Source organism: Varroa destructor, unplaced genomic scaffold (genome assembly GCF_002443255.2).
Source record: "Varroa destructor unplaced genomic scaffold, Vdes_3.0 BEIS01000005.1, whole genome shotgun sequence".
NCBI lineage: Eukaryota > Metazoa > Arthropoda > Arachnida > Mesostigmata > Varroidae > Varroa > Varroa destructor.
The window spans coordinates 38,242,247-38,265,242 of NW_019211458.1; the positions used below are offsets into that span (position 1 = coordinate 38,242,247).

General features: G+C 41.0%; 2 protein-coding genes across 8 annotated transcripts in view; one reads left to right on the plus strand and one right to left on the minus strand.

Moving 5' to 3' along the window:
• Positions 1–67: 67 nt before the first annotated feature.
• Positions 68–20,793, minus strand: LOC111252139 (uncharacterized). Of its 5 annotated transcripts, XM_086989627.1 has the most exons (5): positions 20,658–20,793; positions 20,421–20,475; positions 5,644–5,747; positions 2,593–2,716; positions 68–1,542 (listed from the first exon to the last, which is right to left on the minus strand). In XM_086989627.1, exons 1-5 carry the CDS (start codon positions 20,690–20,692, stop codon positions 1,510–1,512), a joined length of 351 nt encoding a protein of 116 aa, XP_086845753.1. In that variant the 5' UTR covers positions 20,693–20,793; the 3' UTR covers positions 68–1,509. The 5 variants fall into 5 exon arrangements, 1 of the variants encoding a protein (XP_086845753.1); XR_015327907.1 differs by lacking the exons at positions 5,644–5,747; positions 20,421–20,475; positions 20,658–20,793 and adding an exon at positions 7,892–8,558 and having other exon boundaries at positions 1,526–1,542; XR_015327908.1 differs by lacking the exons at positions 68–1,542; positions 5,644–5,747 and having other exon boundaries at positions 1,854–2,716; positions 20,658–20,735.
• Culd (CUB and LDLa domain) overlaps positions 7,021–22,996 on the plus strand; it is a 162,181-nt gene continuing 146,205 nt past the window's right edge. Inside the window, exons 1-2 of one of the 3 annotated variants that reach the window (XM_086989521.1) lie at positions 7,021–7,740; positions 14,595–15,011. The gene's annotated coding sequence lies outside the window, so the exon portion shown is untranslated. Of the gene's footprint in view, positions 7,741–8,932; positions 9,073–14,594; positions 15,012–22,996 lie in introns of those variants that run through there. The other 2 variants (XM_086989524.1, XM_086989522.1) reach the window with 2 other exon arrangements.

A 22,996-nucleotide genomic window follows, 5' to 3' on the forward strand; every position in this document is an offset into this window, starting at 1 on the left:
ATATTGTAGGTTAAAAGGACGTAAGCTATATAAATGCAGTTGTAGTTGAAATTTATAAGTTTTGGGAAACAATTTTTGCTATTCTGAGTCACATTTCGTCTTCCAATATTTTATAAGCTAAGAACTTCTAATAATTATGAAGTAAAAGTAAGCGGTAAGTAAGCCTCATTGTTTGGTATTTCTGGTACATGTTCAATATGTTCCTTTATATACTTTTTTTTATTAGAGTTACTGTTTAGTTCACAATAGTATAATTGAACCAAGATGTTTTTCAATACTGCGCAGTTTGAGCCATTATGACATCTTGAGTTGATCACTGTTAAGATCAAGCAGCTGTTTACGGAGAATGAAGCCGCGTAGAAGTAAAATACCTTGTGGCTTACATTTTATCTAGCGACCAGCTTGTAATGGTTACAATATTGCTATACCTATTTCGTAAGGTAATATACGAAATGTGGACATAAGATGAATAACCACCACAAGTTTGTTTTAACCGATCTCATTTAACACATAAATATTTAAGACGTCAGAAGAAAGCTTTTTGTTGCCGCCTGGTCAACTCTCCAACATAGCTTCACCAAATCAAGTACACGGGTTGCGATATTTGAATCGCACCAGATATAGCGGTTTAAAAGTATTTCCTAATGTGCGAATGGTCTTTTTATTTTTTTTTTTTAATTTTAAATATGGTTATTCAACTTTCTTTTTGTTCAATACAGTGCCCCGGGAAAATTCTGCTTTCCATCAGTATCTTCTTCGCTTCTTTTGCTTTTTGAGTTCCATACCTCTTGTCTCATACGTCGTGTTCAAAATCCAGCTCTTTTTATCTTGAGCAATAGAATTCACCATGGTGTTAGTCCTAAATGGGTGCCCTAGTTTCCCTCAAGTTCTGCTTCTTCCTCTTCAAAAAGCGTATACCGCTTTAATGTGCGTGTAGCCACTGTAGCGCCCACTTGTGTTGCGTCTGATATAGAAATCATTAATGGGAGTTTCATTTAAATCTTAATGAAACCTCATTCCCATGTACTGAATCATCCCTTTTGAATGGGTTAAGTATTCTTCTAGATTGATGGTTTCACGAAAGCAGCGCTTCGAGTCTAAGGGCTTTATCATTTGACATGCGACGTGTTACATAGTTATACCCTAAATACTGAGAAAAATTGAATTTCCATGAATTGACTTCTGGCCAGTTGAAAATACGTCTGATATATTTCATGTACAATTTGCATAATTTTAATCAACAAAAAACCCATCTGAGGCATAGGTTCGTCGTGGATGAGGCACGATTCCATCTCTACCGTCAGCCAGAGAGGGACTAGGCAAGAGAATGGTATAACCGTGGACAAAAGTCAGGTCCGGTTCCTCAAAAGACTTATAGACTGTTAACACGATAGTTGAATGGAAGAGGACTTAGTGGCAACGTCAGATGACGAACGATGATTTCACCGTTCTGCCTTAGTTACTTCCTTTGAGTTGTTACGTTGACTTCTGCCTGCTTGTTCTCCCGATTCAAGTCCGCATAATCACGGGGCATTCCATGCCCTAAAAAGGCAATAAGTGAGTAAGCATAGCCCACTATCGATTCATTTCGAGAAGCTATAAATGGAGAAATTACATATGGAAACGCGAATGGTAGGTGTGTGGCTGTTTATAAGCTACCAGAATGCTGGAACAAGTGGGCAAAAAATAAAGCGAGGTATGTCCAACATATATTCTAGTTCAAACGTTATACAATTCCACAGATCGTCGGATCCATTCGTAACAGCTCAGTAGCTTTAAGTAAGCATACTTCAAAGAAGTGTTTGGAGTTTAGTTCAAGCCTGTACTATATTCGTTAGAAAAAAAACATGCCGTTATTAGTCTACTGAGAATTATTTTATGGAATAGGCTGCCTTAGAAGAATCGTTTTCATTCAAAGTTTCAGGTTCCACCACCAAGAATGATTGACATTATTCTCCAATACCATATAGTTTTTACGATATTGTTCCTTGCCTCGACGATATATTTATGTTTTACGAAGCGAAATATACCATCATAGAATTATTATCGATAAATACACCACATTCAATAAATGCGTTAAAAAATAAACATTAAAGAGTCTGTCTTGCTTACTAATATAGGCAAAGCCTGGTGTTCTAAGGCCAGTATAAAGCTCTGCCCTTTTAGCTGGTGTTTGCCAACGAAGAATCTACTTGTTTGCCTAAACTACTAAATGCCTACTAAATGTTATGTTTGCCGGCGAATATTACAGCCACAATGTCATATACAGACAGGTATGTACTGCTCGTAAGGAACGCCTATTAATTAGCCACTTCAGGTTTATTGTAATGGTGTAACTAGGAGGCCTAAAATTTGATTTCTAGCTGGGACTCGTTGATTATTATGTCTATTGATCTGACCACGATACATATTAATGTTTAATTACTCTGAATGTTACTGCGCGTAACATATTTAAGATTAGTCCTACAGCGCCAAAGACATCGGGCTTTTAGAAACGTGGTGCTGTTGAGAGGTTCCAACCCTATAGAAACGATAACCTAATCTTTATTAATACAAAAGGTATACTATTTATGTGCCGTTGACGGTATTTACAGCAAACTCTCTGCTCTCCGGCGCAAAAACGGGCCTCATAGTATCCCTGTAGAATCCGCAGAGTATATAAACCGGTTCATATAGCTTTATGTGTATGATGGCGTCCACGAACGTGAAACAATAGCTGAAAACGAGCCAACGCATTATTAATAAACGAACAACTTTTGTAGGTTCTTATTTATTCATGAAGGAGTTGATAAAATGTCTTTCACTGTAAGGACTAAGGTCCAGACAATTTTAAGTGAAAACAGCCAAAGATGAGGTGCTATCCAGTTTGATAATCTATGGCAATAATCTCACATAATCTTCTACATGTGGCTTATTATCGTGCACAGGTTAAACCTACTTAAGTAGCGGGTCGGTTCGACATCATAAAGTAAATAATCGATAATCATATAAACATGTATTGATTTATTAAAAAAAATACACAGACCTTGATTAGATAGATTTTTTAAGGTGAAACCTGATCCTCAGAGCTTCGTTTATTATTACCATCACCTGTGTATATATGGATATATGTGTATACCTCAGATCAGAAAGATAGCCTTTCGTTCAGCTCTAGCATCCCGAAAATTGGCAAGCGTTCGAGGATTTCCAGTTTTCTTTAGCAGCTTCGCAAACATGTGTTGTTGTAAAATTAATCAGTATAAAAGATCAATGATGTAGCAGGGTGTATGATACAGCCCTAGTAATAAATGTACCCGCTTTACGAGTCTCCCCTCGAGCACCGTTTAAGAAAGAATTCGTAGAATGAAAATTACATCATCACATAAAAACAACTTTCACTCGGGATATATATGTTGGACCAAACGATAGGTTTCATCGCGTTTAAGCAGATACACTTCTAGGTAGTGATAAATTTTGTCAAAGAGCACAAATCAAGTAAGCGTTGTAGACATCGAAACTGAGTTCTCTTCCATACTCAAATGCCCATATTGATAGCTTTGATTAGAGCTTATTTTTCTTGTGTTTTTTTGTTGTTTTTCCTGATGATAGCGCTATTCGGTTTTCCAGCGAATGTAAATTAGATACTCTAAGGAGACATAAAACAACTCCATTGTGCGGCACAGCGCGAAAAGAATGTAATAAAAAATACTATTTAAAATTGCGCTCAATTTTAATTTTACTATTTAAACAGTTTACCTACAAATTAACAACAAGAAATGGCTGATATGGTTCAGTGGTGCTATGGTGCAATTCATGTCAGCTGGAAGTTCCTCCAGATTTTTCTCGGCAGCAGCCAACAGCTTTGGGTACTACAGGACTCGCTACGTAGTTATCTCGAACTTATCCGTATTTCTTCAAATTTTCGCATAATAACTATATAACCAGGCAAGCGAAAGTTTCTTAACTTTCTTGAAGAAGTTTTTCTCATTTATGAGCAACCCTTATGCATATAACTGAGCTCAAATACATTTTGCTAATTCCAGTTGTTGAACACTTATGAAACAGATAGCCATCCATGTTTGCCTGACTAAGGCTTCCTGTTAGCATCAATCATTCTCAAAACGATGGACTCATGGGAAATTGTTCACTTCAGTCATCTTTTTTTAATAGTTCATTTTCCTACCCATAACGTTTTGGGAGACGACGGGATTCACTTGATGTGCTCAAACAGTTAAAAGGTCTCTGCGGTTCACAGAGAGTCAGGCGACAATCTGCGGAGATAACGTCTGAAGAGGCGGATGACGCGATTTCCCAGATGACGCTGTCACCGTCGTGAGTCCCGAGTGAACCGATTTATGAAGTGGTATTTCAGGGTTCGGGAGTTTTTGTTGGCTCTCGAAAGATCACACTCCAACAGAGCACTTGAACCGAATGGTGTTCAATACCAACATGTCAAGAAGGTTCTCGTGTTAGCACCGGGCTGAATGGCATGAATGGTTGAATCAACATGCCTTTTTTGAAGGGCTTCTTGGTCAGTGAAGGGATGCCGCGCTCCAAGTTAACTCAAAACAAGAATTACCCAGCATAACCGGCCTCGTGGCGAGCAATTACAAAGAAAGCTGTTTAGTGCAGGCTGCTAACCTATCTAATAATTAGACAGGGGAGCAGTAGCCAGACACCGTATTTGCTGGTTCGAGATCTGTCTTCTACTCCAAGCAAAGAAGCATCTTATTGCCTATCCTAGCAGAAATTGGTAATAGTCGAGCAGTGACAGCTATGGAAAAGAACAGTATAGCGTTTGACGACAGAGTGGCGGAATGGAACTTTGCAGAAAAGCAGCATGCCTTTATAACCTACAGTGTTCGTACAAAGGGTAATCAAAGCTCGGTCTTCTTCTTAGCCTTGTGCAAGGAATTTCAAAGCAATTTCGGGGCCACATGAGTTTCTTAGAAGTCACTTTCAAATCACTGGACTCTTGTAACGTTCACTATTTCAGTTGCCTTCTTTAATTTTTCGATGCACAGATGATTTATGCGGTAAGTTGCATCTACCTATAGCCAGGCTCCATAAAGCTGTTATTGATCGAAAGCTAACATCGATTATTGTCAAAGGTAGAGACGGTGCCGTTCGGACGAGGAGAAGGCGGGAAGTAACACCCTCTACCTAGTTACTAGACCCCTAAATTAGGCTAGCAGCTTTCTTTACTTTGGCTGCTCAGCTCTTCCAGTGGCGAAAAATCCTTTTCACACAACACGAAGAAATGCAGCAAAGCTTTGTCGACTATGGCAACTGTCAAGAATGCAGCCATTGTGGCAATTTGCGAGTGACGGTCATGTGAGCCCTAATATGGAGAATTTAGAACAGTTAAATCAGGGAAAAGCATGTTACCTAAAGTAAGTGATGGCGCTTCATCGCTACCTGTATCTAGTACATCCTTGTAAATAGCCCAAGAAACGGAAAATACAAGTCAACCTTCAATTTGAACTGCCAAGAACGATTACCTAAAAAGAAGCGATTTAAGCATGGTAGTAAAAATTCGCGGCAATCGACTCAAAACTCTACAATATCACAGCAATAAACATACTACATGAAAAAAATGCGTGACAGGATGAACCGCTATGTCATCACTTGTTTTGCCTTACATTGTTTCATCGCAAACAATACCTGACTTGAGGTTTCCATAAAGTGAACGATCGCTGCTCTGGTGTGAGATGCGGAGCGCCTCTCATGTAGTACCGCGTAATCTTGATGTGCCTCCGCCAGATGGCCTAGCCCACAAACAATGAGCACTACATACTTAAATCACTCAGTGACGTTGACATCAGGTAATGACATTACATATCATCATCAACCTGATATAAATAATTTTACTTGTGCAAATTGTGATTTTGTGATCTTAAACAAGTAGGCTTTTTTATACCTTACCGTTGCTATATTTCTACGCCAAAGGGCAGATCAGTATTCACATATGTACGTGTAAATGCATGTCTATTGAAGCTGTTGACATTTACCTATTAAAGGTAAATAATTGATATGGATCAATATAGATCTTATCTTATTGTTTCAGGAAACAGGATTATGAAATGCTACTTTAGAGTGATAGTTTAATTTTAGATTTTCCTCTGCTATCTTGTCATAAATATAAAACCAAATGCCTTAACTTTTATGTGAAGTAGAGTATCATGCGTTACGTGTGTAATAGCATAATTAATCTACATACGATCCTCATAAAGTGTGTTTAGTAAAGGTTTTTAAATGAGAACCTGCCTAAAGGAATGACATGCCTTGCTGAAGTCAACTGATTAATCAATCTGCCACCCGGTATTTAAATAAAAGGCGATTGGAATGTACTGTAGTATAATTCATCCCTTTTCTTGCTTCTTTGAACGAGATCCTACTAAACCAGCTTTTCTTTCTACAATTTTTATGTAAAATTTTCGGAAATGCGCAGTCGTTCTCTATTTTGCTGAGCTAACTTTTTCAAATCTTGTAGATTTCTAGATGTATGACTTGTCTAAAGGGGACAAACCTAGAACAGGTGAAAATTTCCTTTGATATGACAAGCTTTAATTATGAAGTTACGACTAGTTCCGTGTTACCAACTGCGAAACTGACCGCCTAATTTTCAATTGTTGCTTAATGAAACGAAGACTTAATAATGAACAAACGCAAAACGATACAAAGGGAATACAAATCAGACCAATGGCATTGATCGGTTAGAATATATATGCTCCATAATTTGATAATTTCTCTTTTGGAGATCAGGTTCACTCCCCTCTTTCTCGCTATTGTTGCCATCGTCGTTGAAGTTCCGGCTGAATTTCATTTTCTAAAGACCCATAATAATATCGGTGCAATCTATTATGCAGATGCTATTTGTTTTTTAGTTCAACTGTCTTCCTCTTTTTCTGAGTCTTTGCTGTTCTTCTCTCGCGCCACTCGCCCCAAATCATCTGGCAGAGAATGCAGCGAACGCTCACCCTTTCCGACTGCGACGCCCTCTCCCGGCGAGCCGCGGCACGATGACGCGATGGCTTCGGCGGGCTCCCGCGTTGGCCAGACCCAGCGACCGGCACTAGGAGACCAGGTCTATGCTGGACGTCGTGTTATTTTACAGAAATATCACAACAAAAGTTTTATTCGATTTTGCGCCTGTCCTATAGGACCGACGGGGATAACGCCGATTCTATCAGCTGACAGAACGTCGCTCGACAACCAGAAAACGAAACGTTGAAATGCTTGCTCTGCTAAGCTGCTATCATTGTCATAGATATTACATTGTCTATATTTTGTTGGGGTGTGTATGCGTGTGTCTTTATGGTAAACACTCTGTTGTTGTATCATTGTGTTAGAGTAACAAGGAAATGATTGTCAACGATTACGAACGAATTTCGACTTGAGGTGGAGGTTTAATACGACTTTATATCCAGTTGTATATGGCGTGTATTTGTTAGCGAGATCGCAACAGCGGGAACGATGACAGCACGAAGGACGGCAGCAGCAATAACAGGAAATATCTGATTTTCTGCTGGATGTTGTGCAAATACGTATTAATAGCTACCGATATCAACTTCTATTCGGATAAGAGTGTTTTTGCCAAATCATTCTCATTACGGAATATCGCTTCATTGTAAACAAAGACGACGCTCGTTTTTCGTGTACAGCCCTTACAACAAAGGATACTGCCTTCTGCTTCAACGAAGAGTGTCATCAGCAACCTCTTGAGCAAAATCGACCCCGTATCCGTGGAGAGCAGCAAAGGTTAGTACTATATAGTCGAAACGCAACTGTGAGTTTTACCCTACTCGAAGCGGACCATCAAGTCGCGTGCATATCTCGATAGACGTCCGTGCCCTTGTGACCCCCTACACAGTACGTACAGCTATGTGAGTGCAATAGAACGTGTGCTTACGGCATAGATTATCCAACACTGCCAATCGTCGCTGACTTGCGTTGACACGCGGATACTAGGCAATCCAGCAGCTCTGATTCACTATATGTTGAGACAATTTCACTTCGATGCCACCTTCGCATCGACCTTTCTCTGTTGCTACTCTCCGTCACAACGCTTTAACTAGCGAAACTATATTACTTGGCCACTGCGATCGAGGCGAAGGTAGACACTTGTCTCTTTTTCTGATGGTGATGATTCAGATCAGTTGTTTCCGTAGCTGCCTACGCAACTGTCTATTGTCAGGTTGTCTCCAGCAATTCTCAGATAAGTAGGCACAGCACGAATATCCACAGGATTCTAGCTGACGTCGAGCATTATCGGCAAAGATAATAGCGGCTACATGCTGCACATTAGTTACATATTGTCATAGAGATGCCGTTGCGGCTGACACTTCAGCAGATGCGAGAGAATGAGCAGTCTGTCTGTTAGACCCAGCAAGCTAAACAAGATGGGACGAGAAAGAACCATAGAGCGTGACGAACGGTCCGTTGATGCATCCATCGCTACATCTTCCATCATCGTCTCTATTGGCGTATTCTTTGCTATTAAGGAATTCGTCTTTTTCATCTTTTGGCAGATATTCAATGTTTATGTGTTACATAGCTATCTGTTTTCCCTGTTGGCTCTCTGTTCATCCCGTTGTTATCTACCATTTTGCTGTTAAATGCCACTGTCTGGGCTGTCGCCGTCTGGATGATCGTCATTGACTTTTGTGTTAGCAGCACAATCACTATCACAGCACCGCCGCTACGTTCCGCAAGGGATTGCTATTGTTGCTACATGGTCGGCATATAGCACTCACTCATTGACTTTTATAGTCGCCACCGTAACTCCCTTTATTGTTGTTGTAACTGCTACTGCCGTTCGACCGTCGACAGCGGTCATCCGTCTCTTCTGGCTAACCGATGGCCAGTTTTCAGCTCTCTGCTTGTGTGCATTCATTGCCATCGGACCAGTTCGGAGTTGGTCCCGCTACTCGATGGCGAGCTGCAGCAGTGAGTGATGCTAAGCAGCCATTCGTTGTGGCGACTGTTATGGCCATAACTGATGTTATTTGGCTAGCTCGGTCCTCATGCTGTTAGGGGTGATAGGTGCCGCCGTAGCGCGGTGCTGAAGGTTTTGATGCTGTGGCCGCGTAGGTAAGGAATTGTCATTTGTGTATCGTCTACAGCCAGTTGATGTTGCGTCTGCTTTTGCTCCGTTGCCTCCCTCATGGCCTCATTTCCTTTTCATCCTTTCAAGCACGCTCATGTCTGGTGCGAGAAAACATGCTCGCGAACGTGTGTGTGTGTGTGTGTATGTGTGTGTGCGTCTGCGCGCATTTGCAGCTCTCGGTTGAGCTCCTGCATGGAATAACGGGCCGCTCTGCTGATCGCTCTACTGCCAAGTGCATCTTGCCATCTTTCCCTCACATTTTGTTTAGTGGAATACCTGCCGAAAGGTGAAAAAAGCCACTATTCCGCTGCTACCGCCTAAAAATCCACGGGACAGGAAATGCGTCTGCCGCAATTGTCGCTACTGCGACCGTGGTTGAGAGAATAGTATGAAATAAGCGAATCAGAAGATTCAAATATAGCTCGCAGATACGACGCCACTCAATTTTTACTAGGAGCAGAGGCGAATACAGGACAACGATCGTCTACTTAGGCTGTCAGGGCGGGTAAAGACTTGTGATGAACAGAAATGACGCGCGCCAGTTCGCACCGTTTGGGGCGGGGGCGGGTTCGTGGCGACGATTGTTAGTTTTGCGGTTCGCGTATTCGGAACGGCAGTCACCAATGATGAAGCGGCGAACTACAAGCTTCACCGTTTCATATATAGCGCGTTCGAGTGCTATATATGCTAATATATATATATATATATACTGCTGCTGGTGATAGTGGTTATGCCGATGTTACTGCCGACTTCAATTGTATTTGTTCTCACAGCAGAGTTCGCTTGAACTAAGCGTTTAGTTAATATAAGAATTTAATATCGCGGCCAGGTGCTGTAGTTTGTGGGCTGTTTGTGTAACTGGGCCATACAGGTTACATCTACGCTCGATTAACTCCTTCAGAAACTCATAAATGACCTCAGCTGAATGAAAGCCATATGCTTGTTTCGTGAGCGCCGTCTAGATCCGCAGTTTCCGTAAAGGAAGCTCTGGTAACTGTAGGCTCATAGTACTCCACACGTTCACTTTCGTGTGTGGAAAAGTTGTCACAGTTTTTTAGGCACGGCATTCTATTGCAAGTAGTGGCTTGTATTTACATAGGAATGAAGTGTGCCTTATTTGCTTTCTAACAATAGAGCTGAAACAGGATGCTTGCGAAGATTTCCATCGCCGACTCTGGACAGAGAAATACCTAGCTTTAATCTATCGTAGTCGTTTACAAGTGTACAGCAGAGTAGCTTTCTATAAACAAAAGCGTTGGCGCTTTTTCTGAAGCGGGATCTAATGTAGCGATTGGAAACCGCTTCTTCTGTAGCTAGGAGCCTCAGGCCACGACGTTCACGTAGAATCTACTTGTTCTCGGTGCCTGTTCTAAGAACTAGCTTTATATTTGACTAAGCACGAAAGTATATGGTAATGTCTGTCTCAGCTGGAACCCTCATCTATGAAAATCTGCTTTTCTAAATACGTCCCACAGTATTTCCTATGCGTCCCGGGGCCTTTCGTTTCGAATATGCTGTCGTTTCTCATTACGCAATATAAACTAGGTCTACAGTAGCGGTAGAAGTTCGGCAATAATTTAAAGCTAGACATTTCATCGACAAACAGAAACAGTCTTAATTATCGAACAGCTGAATTAAGTTTAATTATTGAACAGTGAACGGCTGAAGAAGACTGTTTGCTATTTCTAACCTGTTTTACTGTCTCTCACTCCTCCGCTTGATGTTATATATAGCCTAGTTTTACGTCAAAATAAAATTTCGAATCAACTGTGATAATTTATGTGGGACATGTACTATGGAGACGTACTCGTAGTGGAACTTCAGATCGCCGGTCTTTGCGAATCGAACGCTTGCAGCCTACTAAGTTGTGATGTACGGACCAGTTTATTCTGCGATCAGATTAGCTGTGTGTCTTCTAAATCCAAATATATCCGGTACACTGATACTGTTAAGTGCATACAATGATGACTATGACTCATCGTACCTCACCTTCAAGTGTGACATCAATACTAATTGTCATAGTAACAACCGAGTACACAACGGTCCTTTTGTTTCCTCTAGAGGTCAAGTCCAGGTTTACTAGGTTCCCGCTTTGGGTCGACTTCTAGCTGTTATCATCGTGCGATTTTCGACGTTCTGCCTGTCTCTGTTTGCCTATCAATGCGGGTAGTGTCAACGATGACGATAACAACTACAATGCAGACGCCAGTACTCCCTTTTAGCACCAACTCTAATCTCATATATTATTTTTGACGGCGGCAGCGGTACACGGCGCCAATGATGACGTTCTATGTCGCCGCTTGGTGTCGCAGGCGGATGAACAGCCACACATATACAACAGTACAATGCCATATTAACGTGTATGGATACTTGGCTTAATCTCAGACAGAGCCTACGGATCCGATGAAATAGTTGGCGTCGTTGGCGATACAGTGCAGTGGCAGCGGCTACCGATTATACGTACCCTATCGCCTATTAACGGAACGCTTAACACGAACCATAATTAGCTAAAATAAAAAATACGCCATTAGCAGAATATAATTCTAATTTACAGCTGCATTTATGTCTATGGCCACAGATACGAGCTCAAAAGCTAATTATAACCGTCATAGGCAAGAGCGGCCATTCTTCGAAGGCAAGCACGGTTAAATAGGTATTTCAAACGGATTCAGCTGAATCAACAGCTTAGCTATATGAGACCAAAAGAAAAGTAATGTCTTGAGATGGATGAATGAATAAGTAAAATCGTAAAGACTTTCACCGATGACCGCGCTTTTTTATGGGCCGGGTAGACAAACCCAGCTTAGTAAAACAAACGAGGGCGAACCAGAATGACGAACAGAGACAAATGAAGATTGTACATAGGTTCTTATACGTAAAAATCGCAACTGAGAGAAAGATGCGCGTCTGCGATATTAAAGGTGGAATTTACAGATGGACATGGATGAATCGGGAAACGGTTGGATAACTCGTACTAGACTAAATCTACGTCTGATTTTACATCAAGGGCACACTAGCTGTTCTACGATGAATATGATAATTGACATAGTTTTGGATAACTAAGTAAGAGAAGTAATTAAGAAGGCAGAAAAACAATTGGAAAAACTGACAGTCGCCAACCTGTCATTGCGTAATGTATTGTTCAAATCCAAAAGTGCTAAGTAGCTAACAATTATGGACAATTCAGAGTTAAATAAAGGGTATGTCATCAGCATGTGTTGATCCGTGATATTGGCGGCAATTTTAAATAATCACTATACAGCAGATAAAGTAGCCGAAACAACTAAATCGATTTCATTTGTCGCGCCCCTCAGGTAACTAGCCTAGTGCTATAGGGTGTTGTTGTAACTTATTGTACTCGTACGGGATTCATTGCCAGTTCTTCTGGTAACATCAGTGATACGTGTATGACACCTCGGGACATCTCTCAATGAACACGCCATTCATATAAGAATAGAAGATAAATAGACGAATGTATTTCATCCTACAGGCATTATCGTGACCTAGATGAAGCTGATTCGTATTAGCTTGATAACCTTTTGTGCACCTTGTGAGTGCATATGTGTACCTCGGTGCATGACCAACTGATATCTGTTAGTCAGAAATCATTGTCAATTTTTAAGCCGCCAACCATCATAAAATCACCTCATCGCATAGGGACTATTTTTGACAGCACAAGCCATCCACATGCGAAATACGTTTATGCAACGTAATATTTGCATACCTAATATACTGATTATATAATAATACCTGAGCAGTTTTGCGTGCTATATGGCCAGCGTGTTTCGTTCGTCACTCCTCTTTTTTTGTTTAAACATAATCCAAATAATACTTTCTTGAATACAGGCTCAATTCGGGGGCCTATTATGTCCAATATCGCGACATGGTACCTCGTGTGACTCTGTCGACTGAGCAAACTAAGTATACGTATATGTTGCTATACGTTGGGTGGCTGGTAGAAGTTACTTGATTTTCTATCGCTGCTGCTTATTTTTTTTATGTTTCCTTTGCGGATCTTTTGATTTATTTAGTTTTCGATCGAACTATAAAGTTTCAACGAAGCGCAAAGAGCACGATTCAATGCCTTGAAATATAAAAGAGGAACATCACTTCTGCTGACATAGCTGTCACTGTGAAAGGTTTTTAGCGTTGTCTCACGGCGTATTCTTTTCGATGGTGACAGTAGCACAGCCCGGTGCCGTCATAGCGACCGCGGTCACCTGTAAAAACGTCGCTTGACGTAACTTCCCTCAGTTATGATGTGTAATGATATATAAGAACGATAGAAGGTTGTGTACCGATCAGTTCAGAGCATCTATATAATACATAATAGACCACAAGATGCAATTGACGATGTGGCTATTTCCATCTTTCTGCGTTACTTCGCTAACCACCAGCTATGGCACAGCTCAAACGAGCTGCATCGGATCGGTCGGTGACATTACATAAATTAAAATGTTACTCGTATATCGTTCGTCGTCACCGTGTCGTTATGTGGGAGGTGATTGTCGCCAGCACGATGCAACGTAAGGCGAAGAGACAAGTAGGGTATTCGATGAATGGCTTGGCCTTCTTCTGTCGTCGCCTTTCGAATATGTAACCGGCAATTTTTGCGAAAGCCAGAAACTCGCAAGTCTAGCCGTTGTCTGCCTCAGATCTGATTGGTTCCGTTTGGAGATTTCTATATGGTTCGGACGTACCTGTCGTTTTTCGTATAAGCAACAAACGCGTACGCTAGTTTGTTACCCATACATAACTCGAATTGACTGCAGGTAGGGTAGGATAAACATTATTATCAGCATCCTATATATGTAGGAAGCCATTGCTCTTGGGTTGGCTATAAGTAATACTAGGAACATATATCTGTTGTGTTTTTTCAATGGAGTCGCTCAGCTGAAACTAACTTGTGTTTATTATGAAATAATATTATAGCTTGAAGCTGATCGATATCGTGTTGATTGGAGCGGTATCTTATCGTAGGAAGTGGAAGGTTGCAGTCGAGTAGAGCTCACTGTTTATGATGCTCTGTGGCAAAGGTCTCCTATTGGCGTTTAGTGATATTTCGAAACTTTTCTAGATCTTAACGCTAGTTTCCTAACGAACGCCAACACTGCAAAGAAGCACCAGTAAACACAGAACATTCGAATTGATTCAGCGCAGCGGTACAGATGCCAGCCACCGAGACGCTATGAAAGCCTCGTAATTGCAATAACAAAAGTCGAACACTTTATAGTCGTATATGTAGAATGTGTTTCAAGCAAAAGCGATAGATAGATAGAGCTTTTGCGTATATTATATTTTGCTCGGTTTTCCCGAATATGAGTCATGCCTTCGACAATACATTTGTCTTCTTCTAGACAACTCCTTCCTGTCAGTGACGATTGACTGTCTACGATACGTCAAAAGACTCAGAGCGAACTGAGTAAGCTACCTAGCTGAGCTCCATCATCTCCTCCACACCATCTATGGTAGATTTGAATGATGCCCTGTTTTTCTGCTTTGACAGTAAGTTGCTTGCCGTATGCATCGGGTCGTGAAGAAGCTCAAAGAAAATGGCGCCGTCACGAGGTTTGCTGCTGCTACTTTCGGTGCTCAGGCAGCTTATGTTTGAGCCATCGAAACAATTCGTGTCACGGATCACCAAAGATAACAGAAGATCTCCAGGCTTTTTTTCTACCGGGCTTGACACGTGAGGCACCACCATGTCACATCAGTGTCACAGACGGCTGCATCTCAAGAGAGCATTCGAAGCATCAGCAATCCACAGAGCTAGCAGTAAGAGCAGAAGAAACGATAGCAGAAGCTGCGACGACACCAGTAATCGACACAAATGATGGTTATGTGCACTTCATCGCGGCAGAAAATCACGAATTTGGTTTGATACAGGCGCATTACTGCATACAATTTCTACGCCATTACACAGGTTCGTATGTGATTGCGCGGCTGGAAATAAATCTCCGTAGAAAGAAGCGCCCTGACAGATCTTTCTAAGAAGCGCTGTAATCGAAGAAAAAAATCCTTCTGAAAAATGGCTCATTGACGGGAGCTTTTTTCCTATTCCAGTTTTATCAGACCATCTAAAACGATCCCGGACGCAACCTAACATTCTGGGTAATCAGAGGACATTTCTCATGACGGCCGATTTCGTATGTAAGCCCTTCGACGCTTACAACATCTCGGTTAAGAAGATTGACAATATAAAAGCGTCGTGTTAAATAACAACTGTAATATTGCCTCCATTGGCAACATAATTGGTTCGATATCAGACTGTGAAAAATGGAAAAAAAAAAAAAAATCTGGATACAATGCAAACCAGCAGAATTACTATAAATGTAAATGAGCATTTATCCTATTTTAGCGAAACAGCAAATTCATTTCAACTCAGAGTATCTGCAAATTATTTTTAGTTTAGCTATTTTCAGTTTTTTGTCGGCCGACTCAGATTTTATCTTAGTCGACCAGGATGTTTTAGCAATTAGTCTAGAGTTTTCTATTGAAGTTCGCTTTTAAACGAAGCGAACGTTTTTGGTAGTAGATTGCGGTTGACTACGTGGAAGTATGAGACAGAGTTGGCGGTGTAGAAGACTTGGCGAACGACCAGATATTGAGCTTGAATTTTGACGTCTTTTTATAGACCTTTATGAAGAACCAATCGGCGACTGAATTATGAGTTTTGAACATCTTGGTTAGGAAAAAGCCTGTACGATGAAATTATCCATCGAGTATGAGGTATATTCATGATTGGTGTAAAATAGCAAGCTCCTTTAATTTTTATTTTTTTCTAGCGTCAAAAATCATTAATTCTAAAACCTGATCAGCGCTGATACAGACACATGCCCACATGTTGAAGGCTGTGTAAGTAAAACTGAAACTCAAATGCAACTAGACCTATTCGATTTTGTTTTATGCAAGACAGCTCATGCCAGAGTATTTTATAATGAAATCTACTTCTACCTCATTTTTACTGCATTTAGTGCCCTTAAAGAAGGATCATTTGAGCAAATCTAGGATCTATATGCTAGAAATCTATTAATAACTCTAATTTCGACCCTTTACTGATTTTCACGAGCTCGAATGGTTGGTTACGAGCATTTTCCAGAAAATAAGTTTGCCGCCATCTTATCATTAGGCCATATTCGGAATGGTGAGCGTATAGTGATATTCTCATAGTATCGATGTGTTGACCTGCACAATGGATCTCTCACCCCTGCATTTTGAATTAAAAACGATCCCGTTTTTTACGGCTAGTTCATCATGTTAAGAGGACTCGTATGATACGCTTGTACATCAAATGCTCGTCACTATCGCCACCGCATTGAATACATAACACTGCTGAACTTGACGTCACCGCTCATTACGCTATTGATTTATAACGACTCTATAATAAATTTTGTAACAAATTCACTTGTACTCTGTGCTTGGATAGTGGCGAATTGTGGTGAACAGAGATGACAGAGCGACATTATGTAGATCGTGTCCGGCTGATGCAGCGAATCAGAGAAAAATATATCGCGCCGATCTGCGTTTAGTATGGGATTTACGGATAAATCTCTATTCTTAGCGCTTGCAGCCAGGGCACTGATAAGACGGATGGGTGTTTAAGCGTACGAGAGGGCCACAGAGGATGCTGCTCCGAATGTCCGTATATCAGTGGGAATGAAGGGGTTGCCGACCGGGATTGTTATCATATGAGATGTCAGTGCATTTGCATAGTATCCTTATTATCTGTGACCGGACGGCTGTTATTGCTGCCGCTACGGTCGCATTGTGGCGACGTCTTTTGTTCGGACGTTCCTCTAGTCGACTCTCTTCGTCGTCCCGGCACCCATCGATATACAGGCCTGCTTATTTGGCATACTGAACACTGGCGATTATTCGCCATCGATCGAACCTTAACAGTAGTACGCGGACGGGAGTTAGCGACCTCGCCGTTTATAGCGCGACGTTCTTGAACAACGATGATAGAATTAGTTAATTAAAATAGTGAAATATCTATTTTTACTAGAGTGCTACGTTACCCTTCTCGTCTCTCTCTGTTACCAATGGCATTTCCTTTACTAAGCTCAGTAACTTCCCATATTCATTCTATGGCGTGCTTGCGTTCACGCAAAGATCGTCGCTCGTAAGTGACGTCGAATAATGATAACAAACCGCTAATCGTTTCTGGTGGTCACGAATGGTTCCCAGTATGCCGGTCAGGAGGGCAAAATTATTAAGAGTAGATACAAGTAACGAGCGTCGGAATCGTTTAATGCAGAAGACGCATTGCAAAGCGCCCTGATATTGCGGGTTTAGAAAAAAAAGAGAGTAAAAGCTCAATTTTTGTGCGATAACAGGCTTATTCGTTCGGTGTACGATAAAACCAAGGCCGTTACTAATAATGAATAAGAAGTTATCAGACAGTTATCGTTTGGAGGAGTAATATATTACTTTATAGGCGACATTAGTTTGCTGAGATCGAATTCGGGCTTTGTTTAACATTGTGTTACAGTAATAATTATAATATTTGGCATTATGTTTAGAAGTTGAACGGCAGTCCCACAACTTTCGCCATAGTGGTCTAACGTCGAATTCGTAACGAGCAATGGACAATAGGTGGGATGATGCCTGACTTTCGGACACATATGTGAAAATTAGCTCGACAGATCAAGTCGAAACTAACTAGTAAATCAACTGACCATTCTGACATTCACTCTTCAATGTTATTCCCATCTCACGAATTTCGGTAACGCTTTAGGTTTCTTTCATTTCCACTAAACCTCATCGATACTCCACTGCCACAAGGAGGAGAAGCAGCGAAAGCAGCACAACCTCTTCAGCCGCCAGTTCCCACCATCGCAACCCCCCTCAACCAACTTCCACTAGCACCGGCAGAATTCTACGTTTATCCTTTAGAATATTTGCCCAATTGCTTGCCGATCGACGGTCGACAGTGAACGTATGAACGAGCGGACGGTAGCTGACGAAAATAACGACGACAACGAGACACGGGAAGGTGGTAGAATTTCCCCAAAGTTAGAGCTTCTGAACAGCGGTAATGGAAATGCCGAAGCATTTTTTTTTTTATCATACACTTCCATTGCACAGTTGCTGCGAGAGCAACTGCCGCTCCATCTGTCATTTCGGTGGCATCGAAGGCTAGCCACTGGCTTATTATACCGTATTTCAACTACGGCTGCGGTTCCTCATCACCACTACGATCATCATGGGTAAGCGTCACAACCCGACAGCAATACCTGACGAATAGTGACCACGAACGGCGTGGATAGTTGATTGTTGTAGGCAGCCAGATATAGAGGTTGAGTGATAGCAAAATAGGAAACTAGGTTCCGCTGACATCGCATCTGGCGCAAAAGGGGACTGCCCGGCGAATCTTGTTTTGACAAATCTAGAGAGTATTGCCGGAACAAAACACTGTCAACTTTTATCACAGTTTATTCTGCTTGCCTGTTTTTATATTCTGTCAGTGATTGTATGGGTGTTACATAATAGCATTTCGAGGTGTTACTTGGATCCATTCGGTAACCCAAATAGAAATTCAATAGCATAGCAGAAATGTAGTATAATCGCACTGCTGCACAGAGTGAGTCTAGCACTGCGAGCGCAAACAAAGGCAAGAAATAAATAAAATAAAAGGAAGTAAATATTGGCGCATAAACCTCCGAGTAGAAGTACATGTTGTTAGCACTGCTACTATTAAAATTTGGCGCGTTCTTGCTTCTAAACACAGAATTTATATTATCGCCCCAATTTAGTCTGCAGAAATGTTAGAAGTAGTAAATTTCATGTTATAATGAGAAGTAAGAAATAAAACCTGAGAGCATTTCCCTTTACCCCGCACTTAAACAAAAGCATGAGACATAACAATCAGTATTAACAAATCAACACTCAAGTGTTACCTTTGATCCAATATGTTATTACTTGAGGGTGGCAAAAATACACGGTTGACAAATAGCAACGATAAATAAATAAATCAAGGACAAAGTTAATTAGGACTAGTGTGCCTGCGATATCGCATCTTTTCAGGGTCGTAATTTGCCAAAGAGTTACACGTTTGTACCGTTTGTAGTACGCAGAACGTCATTTCGACATGCCTGATCTTCCCGGTTATTTAAAAGCAACAAAACAGATTTTGCTAAACCTGAAGGCTTTCATCTTGTCTCATAACTTTACAAAAGAGCGTGCGTAATGGTGTAACGCGCTGGGGAAATGAGCCTGTCGTGTTTACATTAAACCCTCTGATACACATAGAATTAACCTCGGATAACTTTGGTCCTAAAGGCAGAAGAGGTGGTTTCAAGGGATTTGGTAGTGAGGTAAATAGACAGGACTGCTTTGGCTGATTAGGCCCAGAGGGCAATTACTACGGTGCAGCCTAAGTACAGAGTTAGTCGCACAGCTAGAATCAGTGATTCGGATCCTGCTGACGATGCCATTATTGTTTTTACGGGTTGGGTCTGAGACGCTCACCTGTACAAGAACTGCGAGCACATAACGCGGTATAAAGCAATCACACAACCTAAAAGAGCTGATTCGGTCGGCAAATTTGATACTTTTTGACATTTGACAAATATTCTACATTCGTGCTCTTCAAAGCTTTAGCAGTCTGTGAATAAACACGAGAAGCTATAGGAAGTATGGAAATAGGGATATGCTGATCTGCCATATTGATCAGGATACCAAACAGCGGATAAGGGGGCGTTTAGTAAGTGAAAAAGCATTCTACGAAAGATAATTTCTATAATATCATAATATATATATCTAAATGTGGTAAGCCTTTCATATGAACAGGGCAGATTGGCACAGGCGCGCTATTTTCTGCCTTCAGTAATTTAATAAGCATGCTAGGTCGCTTCTGTAATCCACAGGTAGATTAGCAAGTCAGTGATTTTTGCCGTACCGTTAGGCTATAGTAATCTGAAAGAAACTTGACGTTTTTTTCTTTATTTGATTAAGATTTGTAGAAGACCCGTGGATATGTTTAGTAAATGAAATACGCCTCTTTTGTCGAATAGGTTATAATAGGCAGATCTGATGTCTGCTCGGCTAGTAACAACTCGCGCGAAATAAACGAAAAGTGCCCCATAAGTAATATTTCGGCCTCGCTTTTCATCTTTGAGTTAGATTAATATCTTACGTTAAGATGATCCACAAAATCAATACATTATAGGTTTCCTTTACATGCTCTACCCAATGGTTAAGGGTATCGTTCCTCCGTATATAGATTCAATACAGGTTTAGCAGATAAACACCTCAAAACTAATTTTCACAATATAATTACCATGTGTGAATGTTTTGTCACAGTTAAATCTAGTACAGCGGCTGAACTGACCTTTTCCTCGGGCGCGACCAGCCAACGTCGGAGTGACTTCATGTAACTAAACGCCCTGTAAATTCAAGAAATAACACTTATGTGTAATTATACCGATTCACAGAGAATTAATGTATAAAACATTTCAAAAGTGTAAATTTAAGACCGTTCTGATCAACCTTGTTTAATATAGGCTCCCTTCGCGAAACCGTCTGGACACACACTTGCATAAGCGCGTGCTTGTTTTGAACTACCAACATTTTCGCCTGGATTTCGATGTAGCAGATCCCCATGAGCTTCTGCCTGTAAGCGGCAGTGCATTAAGCTGCCATGAAATCTGACGGTCAGAAGAGCAACCGGTGCAGTAACCCGTGTCCGGGATCTTAGTTGGGAATTTATTAGTCCTAACGTAGTAAATTACGAACGGGCGTTGCTTCAGCGAAAGAGACTCAGCCCTCTCTCTCGTGTTTTCGTTGTTGGATTAGATAATCCTTGAAAACAAGAGGCCAGTTATTTCCTTCAGTCCCGCTACACCCACCTCTACCTCCCTTAAATCCTCTATGTGGCGTGCTTGTATTACCTGAAGCGCATAATTTCGAAGACGAACATCTCGTTCTTTCGCAGAAACTAGTTTTATGGGTAGCGTCTGTTATTGGGTTATTTTTAGGATTCTCAAAAAGGTAGGTGCTGCTCGCCTTGCTCAACTAAAGACCTTCTCGTTTGGCTTTTGTGAAGTAGAAAGGATCATCGCTACTATTGCGTTCACGTATTGGTAGTCATCCTTTTTCTATAAGGCTGTGGATAAAAGACAGGAGGATATGTAGGTAGACAAACGGCAAGATCTGCTAAATGACGATGGTGCTGGAGTGTTTGATGCCTATGGTACACTATACATATAGTGTTCGAAAATGGCTAACTTTATCCGAATGCTAAGAAATTGTACCGATGCCTCCGAGGGAAATAATGCTGCTGGTGCTAAGGCGAGGTAGGAATATAAAGACAGATAATAATTTCACAAGTGAAAATTTATATTAATACTAGGAACTCACATTATATCCTGACTATAATGTATAGTTCGTCAGCCGGTAGTTCGACTGGTAAGCTTCTTTGCCTCTTTTGCAGCTGAAGGAGTAGAACAACACAGTATTATATAAAGAGCTGATTTCTTTTGATGATACGCCTACAGTTACTATTCGTACGCACATACAGAAATAAAAAAGATTATATATATATATAAAGTTGTAGAGAAAATTGAATAGAAAGCACGATATTTTCATTATATTATGTATCATCCATATTATATAATGTGAAAATCCGCCGGCACAATGCTGAGAGAAGTTGGAGCGTGATATAATAATACCTTTCACGCGAAATTTAAGAAGGCAGCTTTGATAATGTTTACCGTGTGTGGCTTCACGTTGTCATGAAGTAGTATGATCTAAACTCGCTTATCGAGTATTTAACTCGCGAACAGCCTGGTTGATTTGATACAATAAACGCGTTGATCAACTCTTTGGTTCGTAGAAAGCGTTTTCAGTGAACCAAGCCCTCGAAAACCACAAGACCCTAAGCCTTTGCTTTTTCCCGGAATTACCAATTTTAACGAATGCCACTTCTATTTGCTGCTCATAATAACTGTGCAAAAATTGGTTATTGTAGCCGAGCCACACTTGATACAGGACGAGATGTTGTGATATCACGTCAAACCATAGTTCCTTGGTGGATTCAGAGAATTCTTGAGCTACCTAAGCGCCAAGTCTTTATGTAAATCCAGGGAACTTGAGGCGGTGTCACAAGTGTCTTCCGATGGTCATCGATGAACTCATACGGTCGGCCAAAACGTCTCTGTCCCGGATACTATTTCCGAACTTGACAAACAGCTCTTGAACAGCCTTTTTAGTGATAGCATGGTTACCGTATACGAGTAAAATGTTCTGGCTTGTTTTCGTTCGACCGAAATACTTAGTACGGTGTCGAAAATGGGCTTCTTCCCATTTTGAACGTCCACCTCTGAAGAATTCATTCGAGCTGAAATTAGCTTCATAGCACAATGCCGTTAAAACATGCTGATCAAGTAAAAATAGTTCTTTTCAAGGGTACGTTGAAAGCCAACATCAAGTAAGGAAATGTGAGAAAAGTAGGCCTTTTTTTTTTTGAAAAAGCGAAAGGGCTTCCGTTCAAACCTAATATACAGGGTTAGTATGATCTAGCATCTAAAAGCCGAATGTATATAATTCGTTGTATCAATGTAGAATTCGTACAAATGGTATGATACTTTTACATTTTTCAAGATTAAAGGCGCCCTAACCCACAGCAAATATCATATTGTAACCTACCATTATCTGCCATGAACCATAGAAGCGCGAAATGACCCTACCCACTTATTTCCATTGACAATAAAGAAAATAAATTATCGTCGATCTAATATCTCATTAGAAACTGCCGATGACAGTGGTTTGCATTGTAGCAATACTGGACGTGCATTCTTCTCAGATGAACGCCAATGAAAATGATTAAATCCGGGATCTGTTCTGCTCTGTTCTCTCATCTTGCACGCGTCCCTTTGTATGCGAGGAGCGTCCGTGTGCCCTTAATGT

Excerpts from the sequence above, each read along its gene's own strand:
- LOC111252139 (XM_086989627.1), bottom strand. The coding sequence starts at position 20,692 with ATGGGGATCTGCTACATCGAAATCCAGGCGAAAAT. Across the intron at positions 2,717-5,643 it reads TTATGGAAACCTCAAGTCAG|CTATTGTTTCACGTTCGTGG; the intron begins GTATTGTTTGCG and ends GCTCGTTTTCAG. Across the intron at positions 1,543-2,592 it reads CGGAGAGCAGAGAGTTTGCT|GGCATGGAATGCCCCGTGAT; the intron begins GTAAATACCGTC and ends TTGCCTTTTTAG.